This window comes from Cebus imitator, unplaced genomic scaffold (assembly GCF_001604975.1).
Source record: "Cebus imitator isolate Cc_AM_T3 unplaced genomic scaffold, Cebus_imitator-1.0 Scaffold85, whole genome shotgun sequence".
NCBI classification, from domain to species: Eukaryota; Metazoa; Chordata; class Mammalia; order Primates; family Cebidae; genus Cebus; species Cebus imitator.
Genome location: NW_016107400.1, coordinates 343,253 through 360,510, shown reverse-complemented (window position 1 = coordinate 360,510; position 17,258 = coordinate 343,253). Strand labels below are relative to the sequence as shown.

General features: G+C 38.7%; 1 protein-coding gene across 3 annotated transcripts in view; it reads left to right on the top strand.

Moving 5' to 3' along the window:
- AP2B1 (adaptor related protein complex 2 subunit beta 1) overlaps positions 1–17,258 on the top strand; it is a 141,280-nt gene that overhangs the window by 27,517 nt on the left and 96,505 nt on the right. For 2 of the 3 annotated variants that reach the window (XM_017534210.2, XM_017534209.2), the window contains exon 2: positions 1,513–1,758. In XM_017534210.2, coding sequence (XP_017389699.1) covers positions 1,513–1,758 — 246 coding nt within the window. Of the gene's footprint in view, positions 1–1,510; positions 1,759–17,258 lie in introns of those variants that run through there. The other variant, XM_037740524.1, reaches the window with a different exon arrangement.

The window sequence follows — 17,258 nt, the reverse complement described above, 5'->3', positions numbered from 1 at the left end:
TTCCGCCTCCTGGGTTCAGGCAATTCTCCTGCCTCAGCCTCCTGAGTAGCTGGGATTACAGGCACGCACCACCATGCCCAGCTAATTTTTTGTATTTTTAGTAGAGACGGGGTTTCACCATGTTGACCAGGATGGTCTCGATCTCTTGACCTCGTGATCCACCCGCCTCAGCCTCCCAAAGTGCTGGGATTACAGGCTTGAGCCACCGCGCCTGGCCAGTATAATAAATTTCTAAATATTATCTTGTAGTTTCAACAGCTACTGACACACAGCTGCACTTGTTTATAATACTCATACGTATTTTCTGACCTCCAACTCCCTCTCCTGCTGGATAATATTAAAGCAAACCCTAAACATATATTGAATAGTTTGTCCTTACATTTTTCAAGATAAGTTCTTTTATTTAAACGTAATCATAGTATCATCATGTCTTTCAAAATGGACAAAAAATTTTTCTTACTATTATTGAATATTCAGTCAAATCTTTCCTGTCTTAGATGTAAAGAAAATAATAGTGGGATTGTTCCCATTAATTTTCTTTTTTTACTAGTTTTTTTTTTTTTTTTTTTTTTTTTTTTTTTTCTCTATTTGGAACTTAGTGTACATTAAAAAAAATTCAGACATTAAAAAAATTCAGACAGCGTTTCTAAAATTAGCTTCTATTTAAAATGTTTTGCACAATAAGCAGTATGCTTTCTTCCTTCTCATGGACTTTTTGTTCTTTTCCTGTGTTTAGCCACATTACAGAGTCAGAATATAGCAGTTTGTTCTCTATGACTGGTGGTTCATGGATGGAATATGTCATTGGGAAGAATTTAGTTTACATTTTTTGGAAGTTAGAGTTGTGCATAGATTTATATGGGCTTAAAGACATTTTTTAAGGTAGGGCATTTTAAAAGGGTATTTTTTCTCCATATTCTATTTGTACTATATTTGGAAGCACTTGCTAGTAAAAGAGAACGTATGTTAGTCAGGAGCTCAGAGGGCCCTCTCTGCTGCTTAACTCCAGGTACTTATTTCAAGCTCAAACCAGCTCCTGTGCTCTGCTTTGTTTTGTTGGTTGTAGGCCCCAGAAATCTAGCTCTCTTTTCTCTCTGTTTGATGCTTAGAAACTCAGTGTGGAGTAGGGCACTGTCTTTCCAATTCCTCTTTTTTTTTTTTTTTTTTTTCCTATGCCAGAATATAAGCTCAAAAGCTTTTTATGTTTTTAGGGCAGATCCACTAATGGCTATAGGATGGTACCAACTCCCTAAGCCTCTGCCTGGCACTGAAATGAATCCTACTGAGCCTTTTCTCATTTTGTATATAAAACAGTTAAATGACTTCCTCACCTAAACTCTTAAATAGGGCAGCTAAGATTTGTACTTAGGAAAGGAATAGCAAGGGAGATTAGAGCTCACGTGGAATATAACTGGAAGCTTAAATTGATGAAATATTCTTTTGCAGCTTATGCCAACTGTTTACTTTTAGCCACCATGTATACTTAAATTTGTTGGTGATTGTTTTCTGTAGGACTGTGAAGATCCTAATCCTTTGATTCGAGCCTTGGCAGTCAGAACCATGGGGTGCATCCGGGTAGACAAAATTACAGAATATCTCTGTGAGCCCCTCCGCAAGTGCTTGAAGGATGAGGATCCATATGTTCGGAAAACAGCAGCAGTCTGTGTGGCAAAACTCCATGATATCAACGCCCAAATGGTAGAAGATCAGGGATTTCTGGATTCTCTACGGGATCTTATAGCAGATTCAAATCCAATGGTAATAAGCTTCTGCTTTTATAGAGAGCAGTATTTAAAATAAGTCCCTTGTTAAAGCATGTTTAATATGAACCTTGTCTTTGGAATATTGGGTTATAGGGTAGCTATGGGAAACATGACTGTGTGTCTCACAGATTGTATATCTCATATCCTAGGTGTTGTTGAGGGGAGAACCAAGTACTAAAATGCAGGGATATTAAAGCAAATCTTTGTAGTGTACGTATGCTCATATTTGCCCATAAACCAGTACATTCGTCATTTTCTTCAGGAGGTTGCCTTAAATTTATATATATTTAAGATTATTTTCTTCACATAGATATTTGTGGTACTTTCTGGTGGTGTGGGACTAGAAACTGAATCAAAATGATCTTTATTTCCTAATTATTATGATGCATTTCTCTATAGGGGAATTTCTAGAACAAGATTATTTTTAGCCAACTTGATTATGTTCTAAATGTTTAGCAGCCAGAATGTAGCTAACACCTTAAAGTTTTGGGATCTTTTATTTTCCTTATTGACAGTTTAAACTTTGCTTACATAATGATGGAGGTCAAATGTTTGGCTCCACTAGTAACTAAAACTCATTTGAATTGGGTACTATTGAATATATTTGATTGGTCACTAAATATTGTTGGCAAGAAGATGGAAGAATATAGCCACTTTCTTTAAAGTGCTCCTTTTTTGGTATAATGCAGTGTTACTTAAAGGTGAATAACACTAAAAGTTAATCAGTGTCTAACCTTTGAATATATTTATTTTTTGAGATGGAGTTTCACTCTGCCACCCGGGCTGGAGTGCAGTGGCACCATCTCGGCTCACTGTAACCTCTGCTCCCAGGTTCAAGCAATTCTTCTGCCTCAGCCTCCCCAGTAGCTGGGACTACAGGTGCACGCCACCACACCCAGCTAATTTTTGTATTTTTAGTAGAGACGAGGTTTCACCGTATTGGCCAGGCCGCACTTGAACTGCTAACCTCGTGATCTGCCTGCCTCAGCCTCCCAAAGTGCTGAGATTATAGATGTGAGCCACCTTGCCCATTAATATTTTCTTTTTAAAATTATTTATTGACTTATTCATTTATCTTTTACAGATACGATCTTGCTCTGTGGACAAGCTGGAGTGCATGGGTACAATCATAGCTCACTGTAACTTTGAACTCATGGGTTCAAGCACTCTTTGCACCTCAGTCTCCTGAGTAGCTAGGACTGCAGTCACATGCCACCACATATGGCTAATTTTTTATATTTTGTGGAGATGGGGTCTTGCTATGTTGCTCAGGTTGGTTGTGAATTCCTGGTATTAAGCAGTCCTCCCACCTTGGCCTTCCACAGTGAATTACTGTGCTTGGCCTGAATGTTTTTTTTTTGTTTGTTTGTTTGGTTTTTTTTTTTTGAGACGGAGTTTCGCTCTTGTTACCCAGGCTGGAGTGCAATGGTGCTATCTCGGCTCACCGCAACCTCCGCCTCCCGGGTTCAGGCAATTCTCCTGCCTCAGCCTCCTGAGTAGCTGGGACTACAGGCACGCGCCACCATGCCCAGCTAATTTTTTGTAGTTTTAGTAGAGACGGGGTTTCACCACGTTGACCAGGATGGTCTTGATCTCTTGACCTTTTGATCCACCCGCCTCGGCCTCCCAAAGTGCTGGGATTACAGGCTTGAGCCACCGCGCCTGGCCCGGCCTGAATGTTTTCTTAGTGAACTTCTTTAAATGGAGAGTTGGAATTTGTCTGAAAATAGATACAGTCTCTTACTTATAAATTACTTGTTCACATATCCACTCTGACATCTCTTTTGGGTCATTGTATTTTACAGGTTGTCTTGGCTTCTGTTTATTATCCTTCAAAATTAGTATTAAGACCAAAGGGTGAAGCAAGTCATAATTTTTTAGGGTTTTTAATGGTACTACCTACCATTAGGAATCTTTCAACCTAGACATAGGGGTGGTGGTCAGTGGGGGTGTGGAAGTGCAGATGCTTTAATCGTGACTTCTGGCAGAATATCACCACCAGTACTAGAAGAGTCAACCCTGCCTTTTATTTCCCCTAAGTAACACCATATGGTACCTTTTTTTTTTTTTTTTTCTGAGACAGAGTGTCACTCTGTCACTCAGTCCAGAGTGCAGTGGCACAGTCTCAGCTCACTGCAACCTCCATCTCCTGGGTTCAAGCAATTTTCCTCCTGCTTCAGCCTCCCAAGTACAGTAGCTGGGATTATAGGCACCCACCTCCATGCCTGGCTAATTTTTGTATTTTTAGTAGAGGTGGGGTTTCACCATGTCTGAGGTTTTACTTGAGATCACCAGACTGATCTCAAAACTTCTGACCTCAAGTGATCCACTTTCCTCTGCCTCCCAAAGTGCTGGGATTACAGGTGTGAGCCATGACATCTAGCCACCTTTTTTAAAAATTACATTAAAAAAAATTAGTTGGCTAAGCGTCGTGACTCATACCTGCCTGTAATCCCAGCACTTTGGGAGGCTGAGGCAGAAGGATCACTTGAAGCCAAGAGTTTGAGACCAGCCTGGGCAACAAAACGAGACGCTGCCTCTAAAAAAGCTTCTTAAAAAGATTCTTTGTGTTGGGCACGGCGGCTCACACCTGTAATCCCAGCACTTTGGGAGTCCAAGGCGGGCGGATCATGAGGTCAGGAGTTTGAGACCAGCCTGGCCAACATAGTGAAACGCCATCTCTACTAAAAATACAAAAAATCAGCCAGGTGCAGGGGCAGACGCCTGTAATTCCAGCTACTCAGGAGGCTGAGGCAGGAGAATAGCTTGAATCTGGGAGGCGGAGGTTGCAGTGAGCCAAGAATGTGCCATTGCACTCCAGCCAGAGCAACAGTGTGAGACTCTGTCTCAAAAAAAAAAAAAATTCGTTGGATGTGGTGGTGCATCCCTGTAATTCCACTTTCTCAGAAGGCTGAGGTGGGAGAATCCCTTGAGCCTAGGAGTTTAAGGCTATAGTGAGCTGTGATTGCGCCACTGCATTCTAGCCTGAGTGACAAAGAGAGACCCTGTCTCAAAAAAATAAAAATATATTTTCTAAAGCAGTAGTATCTATTTTACAGAATGTTTAGCTGGCACCAACTTGTGTTTTTGGCATTGCTTTTGAGTCACTGTTATTCTGAGCAACTATCTATATAATTCTCTACCTGAGGACAGATGAGGAGATGAAAAGTGTGCTGCAAGCTTCAACCAGGTGGGCAGAATATCATGTACCCTATGGAAACTTACTAAATATTCAGTGGTGCTAAGAATATGGAATGGCTCAAAGGGAGAATGAGTTCTGACTTACAGGGAACTCCAGTTCGAGGCAGCATCTCTATGCTAATGTAAATTATTTGATGCAGAACCTATAAAGTTACATGGTCAGGGATAAGGCCTAAGGGAGGGTTTAGCAGTAAAGGCATTTGTGTGTGTGTGTGTGTGTGCGTGTGCATGCGCACATGCGCGCTCTCATGCACACTCAAGTAGCACACTTAGAGATCTTTATCCAGATAAACTGAGAGGAATAGAAAGTTTCTGGAACAAGCTTAGTTTGTCCGATTTATTCAAAGTTTACATTGAATAGAAGAGAGCTAGTTTTCATCTAGTCCATAAGATCAAGTGGCATATATATGCTATTTATGTATTTATCTTTTTTTATTGTGGGAATCTTCAAACATTCAAAATTAGGACAAATAAATGAATATAATACATAAAATGAATTTATCATCACTAGATTCAGTAGTCATCAATACATACCAATCTTGTTTTACTTATTTTCTTTCCTCATCCCTTAGCTGTATAAAATTGAAACAAGCAACACATGAATGGGTCTCTTTGAATTTAGAATATCATAATATTATAGTAAACTATATAATGTTCTTAATTCTTAACCCGTTTTTACTACAAGAAATCAAAACTGATTTGGGGAGATTTTCATAAATATCTTTGAGGAGACTTTTAGAGAAATGTAAAGCTACTTGATAGATTTTGAGAAACGGTTTTGGGAATGCCTCATGTTTTGTTGTCTCTTTATTTATAGATTTTCCTGGAGCAGGGTGGCAACCTTAGATAGCAAATTACTGCCCTAACTGCTCTCTAAATAGAAAATTTTTGCTTTTTTGTCTGAACTCAGTCACAGATATTTCTCTGATATTGTTTGCCTTAGTCTCGAGAGGTGCCTGAAGTATAAAATTTAACAAGACACTCGGCTGGGCGTGGTGGCTCACGCCTGTAATCCCAGCACTTTGGGAGTCTAAGGCAGGTGGATCACAAGGTCAGGAGTTCAAGACCAGCCTGACCAACATGGTGAAACCCCATCTCTATTAAAAATACAAAAATTAGCCGGGCGTGGCAGCATGCTCTTGTAATCCCAGCTACTTGGTAGACTGAGGCAAGAGAATCACTTGAACCCAGGAGGTGGAAGTTGCAGTGTGCTGAGATTGCACCACTGCACTGCAGCCTGGACGACAGAGTGAGACTCCATCTCAAAAGAAGATGTTCATTCTCAGGTGCCAACTCTGTACCTGCACAAGCCTGAGAACAGAGTGCCTCCTTAAATTTTGTGTCTGGAGTGCCTCACTTGCCTTACTCTTATTGTGGCCTTGTTACACATACCCATATTAAAGTCATTTTTTAAGCTCTTCATTCTTGTTTTAATGAAGAACTGGAAAACTTGGACCTAAAAGGTAGCCAACACACATAGGCACATACCTATTTTTGATTTTGAATTTATACTTTTCATCTCAACTGTATGCCCTACTTATTACCTTAGAGTATTACAACTGTCATTAGAACACTTAAATTTAAGTGCCTTCTTTGCCATGCACAATGGTAGATACTTTTACTTGTAATGTTTCACTTAGTTCTCACATCTACCCTGTAAAGGAGAGGTTATTTCAAGATACAGGTCAAGAAGTGTGCACACAGAGAGACTGAAGAACTCTTCCCTCAAGTCATGCAGCTAGAAGTAATGTAGCTAGGATTCCAGCCAAGTTCTGAATCCCAAACTCCATTGCTGGTTACTACCTTCATGGATGAATGTACAGAATTTAGGCTGGGTGTGATGGCTCATGCCTGTAATCCCAGCACCTTGGGAGGCTAAGGTGGGTGGATCACCTGAGGTCAGGAATTTGCATCCAGCCTGACAAACATAGTGAAATCCCATCTCCACTAAAACAAATTAGCTGGGCATGGTGATGCATGCCTGTAATCCCAGTTACTTGGAAGGCTGAGGCAGTAGCATCACCTGAACCCAAGAGGCAGAGGTTGCAGTGAGCTGAGATCTCATGCCTTTGCACTCCAGCCTGGGTGACAAGAGCGAAACTCCATCTCAAAAAACATAAATAAATAAAAAGAATTTAAATATGTATGTGTGCACGTATGCACACACACACACATCATTCTTAGAAGAACTGTTTCATTTTCTGAAAATGTTTACAATTTTGATTACAGATTGAATTATCTGAACACTGCTTCATTATAGAAATCTCAAAAAAGAAAGAAAAATAGATTTAAAAAAGAAATCTCAGTCATTTTATTCCAGTGATGGATATGAGTCATTTTACTGCTCTTGAGGAGTGATTCTCTTCTACTTTTTCAGAGGCTACTCCACATGGTGGCAGCACTGCACCAGCACATACTAGATTCTCTTACAAAAGAATACAATGAATGCTTCCAGGGAGTGTGCCTTAGTAGTTTTCTTGTAGCTCACTTCAGAAGGGCATCCTAGATTTGAAAGCACTAGAATATCTACAAAAATGACTTTGAATTCTTCTAATATGAGAGATAAATGTTGATTGAGAGCTGAAAATTCTTGGGGTTATGTCGACCTCAAGTCTAGGTCCTAGTAGCAGTGTGCCTTGCTGCAGGTAACAAAAGTTTACTATAGTTTTGTTTCCTGTCTTTTAGGGAGGATCACATACATCTTATTTTCCTGCAGTTGTTTTACCATTTATACTTTAGTTGCAGCTAACTTTTGATGAAATACTAGAGAGAGAAAAGGTGAATTTAGAAGTAAAGAATCTCACTCTATTAAGTCCTAGCTTTATGTACATGTTGTTTAACTTACCCAAGTCTCTTTCCTTTTCTGCAAAATGAAGGTTACTATCTTAGAGAGTTGCTTGGATTATTAATTGAGCTTTTGTATGAAAAGTGCCTTGTAAAGTACTTGGCTTATGGAGCTCATAAGTGGTGGCTACTACTGTAATTATGAAGTAGACATTAGGCAGAGGTTAACATTATTGTTACAATATTGATTTAAAAGGTTCTGATTCCTTTGGAATTTGTACTCCCTGTTCTGAGGGAATTAGAGTAAAACTTGTCATCAGATGTGGACTTTATTAGTTCATTATTTTGAAGGTAAACCTCTGTCCAGAATATGGAAACATTTTAGAGCTATAGGGAAATAGCTTCCATAATTTTTTTTTACAAATGTCAGAACTTTAGAAATGCTACCTCATAAGTATGTATTTGCAAGAAAAATGTATATCTTTTTGGTATGTGACTTGTTTTATTGAGATATGCACTTTTGAATGATAGTGTTCTCTAGCTTTTTGCTCAAACATGAGGATTTTCCTCCCTTACTATGGTTTTCTTTTTGCTCTCAGAGGCATTTAGGGGTATTCCAACTTCAGTTAACTTACGTATGTTAGAATTTGCAACTCCAGAGATGCTCTTGACAGCCCTACCACATGTGCTTTGCGTTTTGTTTTTCTTTATTTTAAAAATTCATTTATTTTTTATGTTTTGAGAGACATGGCCTTGCCTTGTCGCCTAGGCTGGTATGCAATGGGATGATCGTAGCTCAATGCAGCCTCAAACTCCTGGGCTCAAGTGATCTTCCCGAGTAACTGGAACTACAGGCATATGCCACCACACCCAGCTAATTTACTTCATTTTATTTTTTTGTAGAGATGGGTCTCGTTTTGTTGCCTGGGCTTGTCTCAATCTCCTAGCTTAAAGCAGTCCTCCTGCCTCAGCCTCTCAAAGTACTGGGATTGTACTCATGAGCCACCATGCCTGGTCTGCTCTCTGTTCTTTGAGCTCAGCCCTCCTAAGTTCCTTTGGCTTACTACCTAGCCCTTTGATCTTCATCTTCCAGACCTTCTATCACTCTCAGAGCTACCCATGAGAATACCTACTCTTCATTGTTCTGTCCTCTCTGGGAAAGCACAAACTGTTGAATTGGTTTAAAAAAAAAAAAAAAATTCTAGTTAAATGTTCTTCTGCATAAGTAGCATGCTCTCAGAATTGCCTCAATTCAGGCCAAATATAATCTTTAGCAAAAGTTATAGTTAAACTTCCAGCTTCTTTTAATTTGAACTTTTGCTCAAAAACCATTTTACGAAAAATAACATTTTTCTTCTCAGAAAGCAGTATGTATTTTGACTGTGCTAGCCAGCACATAGACACAGCATGGGATTGTGATGGTGATTCTCACCAGGATTGATTCTACTCTCCAGGGGACATTTGGCAATGTCTGGAAACACTTTTGGCTGTCAAACCTGATGGGAGGAATGCTACTGGCATACACTGGGTAGAGTCCAGGGATGTTTTCAACATCCTTCAGTGTACAAGACAGTCCCCCCACAACAAAAAGTTATCTGGCAATAAATGTAAGTAATGCCAAGGTTGTGAAACCCTGGGTTAGGGAAATAGCATCAAGGCTTCAGAGTCAGAGTGGCTGCTGTTTGGGTCCTGGCTTGGCTGCTTACTAGAAATGTGGCTTTGAGCAAGTTATTGAAAATGAGCTTCAGTTTTCTTACATGTAAAATTGAGGTAATAATGCCTGTTTTAGTGAATTATTTTGAAGATGAAATAATAATGTATTGATAGATTTAAACTTTGCCTGATAATATGGTAAATACTTAATAAACTGCAGCCATGCTTAAGGAATAGGCCTAACATTATGCACCTTCTGGTTATTATAATCTTCATTTAGGCACTAGGAAGTTTACATGTGTAGTGGTTTGTTGTCAACCTAAGATGATAAAATGTTATGTATAATACTTTTAATCAAATGTTCATGAAGGATTTACAGAGTTGGTCGAATTTTAGGCACGTATGAGAATGTCAGTATGCGGTAGCACTTGATAAGAGTAACACTGAAGGTAATATATTCAGTCTGTTTCTGGGTACCCCAAATGACTCACATTGTGTTTCATATTTAAAAAGGAGTTGCTGTTAATTTCTGCAGGATTGAAGTTTGGTGGAATCATTAGGGGTTGCTTTGATAGGAGGCCAACTTCCCAACTTTTCAATTTCCCACCAGTTGGTCTGAGTGTATTTCTGTCTCTACATACAGAGAAAACAAACAGTTTTTGTTTTCCTTTTATAATGTGCTTTGTGGAAATCATTTTCTGTGTATTCTCACTTTAAAAAATAATATCATTTTATATTATTGCAAACTTAAGTTTTAAAAAGTACCTCATTTTTTAGAGGAACAAATTTAAATTTACAGAAAAGTTACAAAGACAGTACATAAAGTTTTCATATACCCTTCAGTCAGTTTCACCTAACATGTTAACATCTTACTTAACTATGATACATTTGCTAAAACTAAGAAATTAGCATTGGGATGTTACTTTTTTTTTTTTTTTTTTTTTTTTTTTTTTGGATGTTTTTTTTTTTTTTTTTTTTTTTTTTTTTTTTGAGACAGAGTCTCACTCTGTCGCCCAGGCTAGAGTACATTGGCACAATGTCAGCTCACTGCAACCTCCACCTCCCGGATTCAAGCGATTCTCCTGCCTCAGCCTCCCAAGTAGCTGGGATTACAGGTGCATGCCACCGCATTTTTTTAGTAGAGATGGGGTTTCACCATCCTGACCAGGCTGATCTCGAACTCCTGACCTTATGATCCGCGTGCCTTGGCCTCCCAAAGTACAGGGATTACAGGTGTGAGCCACCGCACCCGGCCTGGGATGTTACTATTAACCAAAGTAGAATTTCATGTTTCAACGCTAATGTCCTTTTGCTATTCCAGGATTCAGCCCAGAATACCAAATTGCATTTAGTCACTTCCTTTTATAATGCATTAACCTACTCTGTTTGAAGGTACCTCAAAAACAGAAAAGTGCTTTAGAATCATGAAATGACATTTTTCTCTCTCGTTTTTCTTTTGAGTCAGAGTCTTGCTGTTGTCACGAGGGCTGGAGTGCAATGGCATGATCTTGGCTCACTGTAACCTCCTCTTCCCAGATTCCAGCAGTTCTCCTGCCTCAGCCTCCCGAGTAGCTGAGATTACAGGCACCTGCTCCCACACCCAGATAATTTTTATATTTTTAGTAGAGATGGGGTTTTACCATGTAGGCCAGGCTGGTCTCGAACTCCTGAGCTCAGGTGATCCTCCTGCCTCGGCCTCCCAAAGTGCTGGGATTATAGGCATGAGCCACTGTGCCCAGCACAAACATATATTCTATATTGTACAGTGATTGTAGCGCTAGATATTAATGATTTTAGAAGAGTTAGTCTTTCAGTGGCAAAATTTACTTTTTAATTTCATAAGATTAAAATTTTAAGATCAAGATTAAAACTTTTAAGATGAAGAATTTTAAAGATTAAATTTTTTAAAGTTCTGAGGGCAACTTCTCGACAAATCAAGCTAAATCTACTAATAGTACTACTTACTACTTTTACAAGGTAATTGTTCAAGGGTATATGTTTAAAGTAGTTCTCATCAACAACTTCCTGAAAACTGGATCTGTTGTCTGTTGTTTCGGTAGTTTACTAGTAGATCAAGGCTCATTTGTCACTTCTTTTTAAGATGACCTCAAGGCAGTAATTTGGGGAATACTTTATTCTCTGAAGTGGGGAGATGATAAGTGGTGTGATAATAAGTGTTTTATTTTGTTCAAGTTGAAGCTCGCTTTAATGAATTTTAGGGGCCATGGTCCAAATAACTTTGATGGTTAGGGGCATGCCTTTTGTTATCAATATTTATATTGACATTTATATCGATAAAGTAATGAACTTTATTATTTGTAAATCTTGTTACTATGTAATCAAACTTTCTTTTCTTTCTCTCTTTTTTTTTTTGAGACGGAGTCTTGCTCTGTCACCAGGCTGGAGTGCAGTGGCACAATCTCAGCTCACTGCAACCTCTGCCTCCTGGGTTCAAGCAATTCTTCCACCTCAGCCTCCCAAGTAGCTGGGACCACAGGCGCATGCCACCACGCCCGGCTAATTTTTTATTTTTTAATTAAAAAAAATTTTTTTTTACTCAGTCTCAGGCAATTACTTATAGCAGGCCAGCTAATATTTTTGTGTTTTTAATAGAGATGGGGTTTCACCATGTTGGCCAGGATGGTCTCGATCTCTTGACCTTGTGATCCGCCAGCCTCGGCCTCCCAAAAATGCTGGGATTACAGGCTGAACCACCGCGCCCAGCCTCAAACTTTCTTTTCGTAATGTGATATGTTGGCTCAGTAGGTAGTTTTACCTCTCGTTCTAAGGAAGAAGATGGGAAAAAAATGGAATATTTTAGATTGTAATGTAGCAGGCATATTAACACTTGGCATTCTAGACACTGTTTTGGATTAAAGCATAAGCTCTAAGTTTTACTTGTTTTAAAGGGGGAAAATTTGACTGGTACTACAGTCATTGTCTCCTTGTGGGGATAATAATGACTGAAACTCTTAGAACAAATATGTTGTCCTGTGCCTCACATGTCATTTGAGGCCATTCCTTTATAAAGGAGATAGCAATATTCTAAACCATTGCTGATTTGTAAGAGAACAAAAATATGTAAACCACCTGTGTATTTCCCCATAGTAGTTTTGGTCAGTTATTCTACTGCTTTCACTTTATTCAAGTCTTCAGGGATATCAGCCAAAATAATTGTACATTGAGCAGAAAAACTGAAGCATAAATCTGTTGAGAGTGTGTGACCTAGAAGGTCATTGCTGGAAATCAAAGTCTTGTAAATAGTAATTTATGTCCCAGGAAGAAGTCACTGAACTGGAAAGTGGTAAGTTTCTTAGGTTCTAAGGCCATGAAAATGAGTGCAATTAGAGTGCAGGGTGAAAACCACTTTAAGGGTTTTCAGGGAAATGGGTGAGAGATTTCTCATCAGTGAGCTTATGCGTGTGATATTCCACTCCCAGTGTATGTCTAGATATCCTTCGAGAGTCCTTTTTTTAACAGGATCATTTTTATTCTAATCATACCTACTGCACCAGCTCACTCCTTTAAAAAAATGAGGTCAATTTTATTATGCTGAACTGCTGCATGTAAGACAGGTATAGATCATAAATCATATTTTATAGCTGGGTAGTCAATCTTTGCCTTTTTAAGTACTGTCAGGATATGATTATCTCTGAAATATATGAAGTAGAAGAATACATTTTTCTCCTTGTATGTAAATCTACATGTCACCTATGCTGGAAATAATGTTTGGATTATATTATCCTCCCCTACTCTGAATCTTCTTTCCCTTCCCTTAGTTGAAGTTCACAAGTCTTAGGAGTTCTATAAATGCTGGAGACTCATTATTAGTACTCAGACACTGGAATCAGATGCAGACCTTGAGTTGAGATTCAAGTAGTAATCCCTTTCTGGCTGTGTTGACCCTAAGCAAGTCACTGAACTTCTGCAAGCCAGTTTTCTTGTCTGTAATAAGTGGCTTTTAGTAGCAACTACTTCAGAGTTGTTATGAGGATTAATAGCACAAAGTAAGTCTTCAATAAATTTTAGCTCTTCTAGTCTTTTAAACCTGTAAAATATGTTCTATTAGTATAATGTAAGTAAAAATACAGATTGCTTATCTTTAAAAATTCAGGTTGGGTATGGTGGGTCACACCTGTAATACTAGCACTTTGCGATGCCAAGGCAGGAAGATGCCTGAGGCCAGGAGTTAGACAGCAGCTTGGGCAACATAGTGAGACCCTGTTTCTATTAAAAAAAAAAAAAAAAAAATTCAGCAGACTCCATGAATCTGTAAGGAAATATCAGATTGAAGAGAAGTCTGTAGTTAAGGCAGATAAAGATTTGTCTAGGATTGAGTATGAGTTTACACATCTACGTATGCTGCTCATATATATATATATATATATATACACACACATATGTGTGTATATATAAATGTTTGTGTTTAATATCTATATCTGTAAAGTATACATATTGGGTTAGCTTTTTGAGGGGAGATGAGGGGTGGGGAATGTTTAGTTGCATTCTCCCCAAGAATAGAATTTACCATAATTGGGAGGCAAGATGAATAAAGGATTTTTTTTAGTTTTTTATTTTTATTTTAATTTTTTTGGAGACAGTTTCATTCTGTTGTCCAGGCTGGAGTGCAGTGGTATGATCTTGACTCACTGCAGCCTCCGCCTCCCATGTTCAAGTGATTCTCATGCCTCAGCCTCCCGAGTAGCTGGGATTACAGGTATGTACCACCATGCCAGGCTAATTTTTTGTATTTTAATTAGAGACAGGGTTTCACCATGTTGGCCAGGCTGATCTCGAGCTTCTAGCCTCAAGTGATCCACCTGTTTCAGCCTCCGAAAGTGCTAGGATTATAAGCGTGAGCCTCCATGCCTGGCCAAGGATTTATTTTTTTAATGCTGCAAATGTGTCCCTTTGTAACCTAGATGCCAACTTTTTATAAATCAACTCATACTGAAGAAGCCCTCTTAAGAAACCCTGTTTGTAGTCCACGTACCGTACAGTGGCTCACATTTGTAATCTCAGCACTTTGGTAGGCCAAGATGTGAGGACTGCACAAGGCCAGGCATTTGAGACCAGCCTGGACAACGTAGCAAGACTCCTATCTTTACCAAAAAAGAAAAACAATTAGCCAGGCATGGTGGCATGTGCTTGTTGTCCCATCTGCTAGTTCAAGATTATGGTGAGCTGTACGATTATGCCACCGCACTCTAGCCTGGGTGACAGCCAGGACCCTGTCTCTTAAAACCAACCAACCAAACAAACCCAAAGAAATCCTATTTAAAAAATCATTTTTAAAGCAAAACTTTCTCTAGAAACCCCCTTTTTTGGCTGGGTGTGGTGGCTCACATCTGTAATCTCAGCACATTAGGAGGCCAAACTGGGAGGATTACTTGAGACCCGGAGTTTAAGATCAGCCTGGGCAATATAGCCAGACCCCATCTCTAAATAAATAATTTCAAAACTTGACTGGGTGTGGTGGTGCAAGCCTGTAGTCATAGCTACTCAAGAGGCTGAGGTGGAAGGATCACTTGAGTCCAGCAGTTTGAGATTACAGGGAGCTGTGATCAGTGCCTCTGCATTCCAGCCTGGGTAACAGAATGAGATCCTGTCTCTTAAAAAAAAAAAAAAAATGCTATTTTTTTCTTGGAAACTCTGAATTTTTCTGAAATCATAGTTAAAAGACCATTTTTCTCTTTGTGTTTCCTAAGAGAATTTCTAAGATTATTTCCTAAGAGAAATGTCAGTTTTCTGACAGGAGTAGTGTTACACATAATTGTGTTAACAGTTCAAAATCAAAGTAATAGTTCAAATGAAAGAAGCACACCTTTGTTTTAGTATACAGGTGAGTCAAGGCAGTTATTGTAAGGGTTGGATTTGTTCTTTTGTGATATAATTGTTTGGAGAAGACTCTGGAGGAAGAGGAAGTGCATCTTAAGTTTCAATCTATTTTTAATATTTATTGAAAAAAATGGACAATATATGTTCATAGTAAAAAAATTCCAAAGAAACAGTATAAACATTGAGAAGTGAGTTGTCCTGTACACTCTAGCCACCCAGTTGCTGTCTCGAAGTCAGTTTTTTTCTTTATCTACTTTAGATTCAGTGTGACTGGCTTATTTTAATTTTTCATTGAAGAGGGAGAGAAACTTGGCTTACAGGACCAGGAAAACTCTGAGCAGTGCCTGGTGAGCCTGCCTCAGTATGTTTCTGAAAATGTAACAGTGTGACTATGGAGACTAGGAGATAAAAGTGTAGAGATAGGATGGAAGGAACTTCAAGGAATTTTAGAGAAACAGTAGAGTTTTAGTATAGAGGATAACATCTCCTCTGAACAGTCACTGTTTGGCAGTGATCTCTCTTATCCGTGCAGGCTTTGTTAAACAATCCTGTAATCTAATCTTTCTGGATCCTTCAGTTAGACTTACTTTTCTCCATTTTGTTTCTTGTTTTAATGTGGTAATAAGTGGCAACTGCCTATTTAAACACCAGACCATACACTTCATTAGGTGCATTATACACTTGGTTTAATTTCCAATTGCCTGTGATAACAGAGGATTTCTAATTGCTCATTCTATTTAGCATCCTTCTGTTCTTTTTCTACCCATTGCTGTTTTTAATTCTCCCCATTCTCACATTTTCTCTTTGTCTATATTTCCTATTACCAGACTTTAATCTTTTTGTTTTTTTAAACTTGAAAAGGGTTTGACTGACAGAGTGGTAAATTATTTCAAACAACTGGTAACCAAGACTGGGTGTGTGTTGGCAGCAATAGATAAAAACAGGCATTTGGCCTTCCGATGTGATATTTTGATCCTTTAGACTACAATAAGGTCAACTAAGTACATTGTGCAAGGGAAATAAAATGTCTTCCCTGCACATGAAGCACATAGAAGGGATTATTATTTCTCTCTTTGTGCCTTTTCTCATGCTTGATGATAAGAGTTAGCAAACAAAAATTAAGTCAGAAAAGAGCCTTATACATGTTACCGTCCAGCAGGTTGGATAGATAAGTCTTCCTGATTTGTCTTAACAAGAATAAAATATTATATCTGTAACCATATTTACCAAGTAAGTCTTTGATTTTTCATCTTAGCATCTTTGTTCTGATCACCGAAGTATAGCTTGAGATAATTGCATTTGTATCATCATTATCCTTTATATAATAATGGGTATTGTTGTAAGTATATTATTTGTTAAATAAATCACATTCTTGGGGGATGGAGGTGTGAAAAATAAATAAATCACATTCTCTGGGCATTTATCTTCTAGATAAAATCATATGGTGGGATAATCTGAAGATTACCCAGATAATGTGACTACTAAAATCAATAGCTAGATTGCAGTCATTATGTTTCTTCTTCCCTTGCTGACAAAATGGTAATCATACAACTCTTCATTGCTCAAGTTTTTATTAAGGGATTTCAGTAAGAACTAACAGTAGTTTTACGTTTTTGAGAATCTTTCCAATATATATAATTGCTGAAGCTGTATCTTATGTTTCATTTATACTTGGAGAATATTTATTTATTTATTTGTTTGTTTATTGAGACGGAGTCTCACTCCGTCACCTAGTCTGGAGTGCAGTGGCGTGATCTTGGCTCACTGCAACCTTTACCTCTTGGGTTCAAGCAGTTCTCCTGCCCCAACCTTCCAAGTAGCTGGGATTAACAGGCACGTACCACCTTTCCCAGCTAAGTTTTTGTATTTTTAGTAGAGATGGGGTTTCACCGGCTAGACGTGGTGCCCATGCCTGTAATCCAAGCACTTTGGATGCCAAGGTGGGCGGATCACCTGAGGTCGGGAGTTCAAGACCAGCCTGACCAACATGATGAAACCCCATCTTTAAAAGAAAAAAAA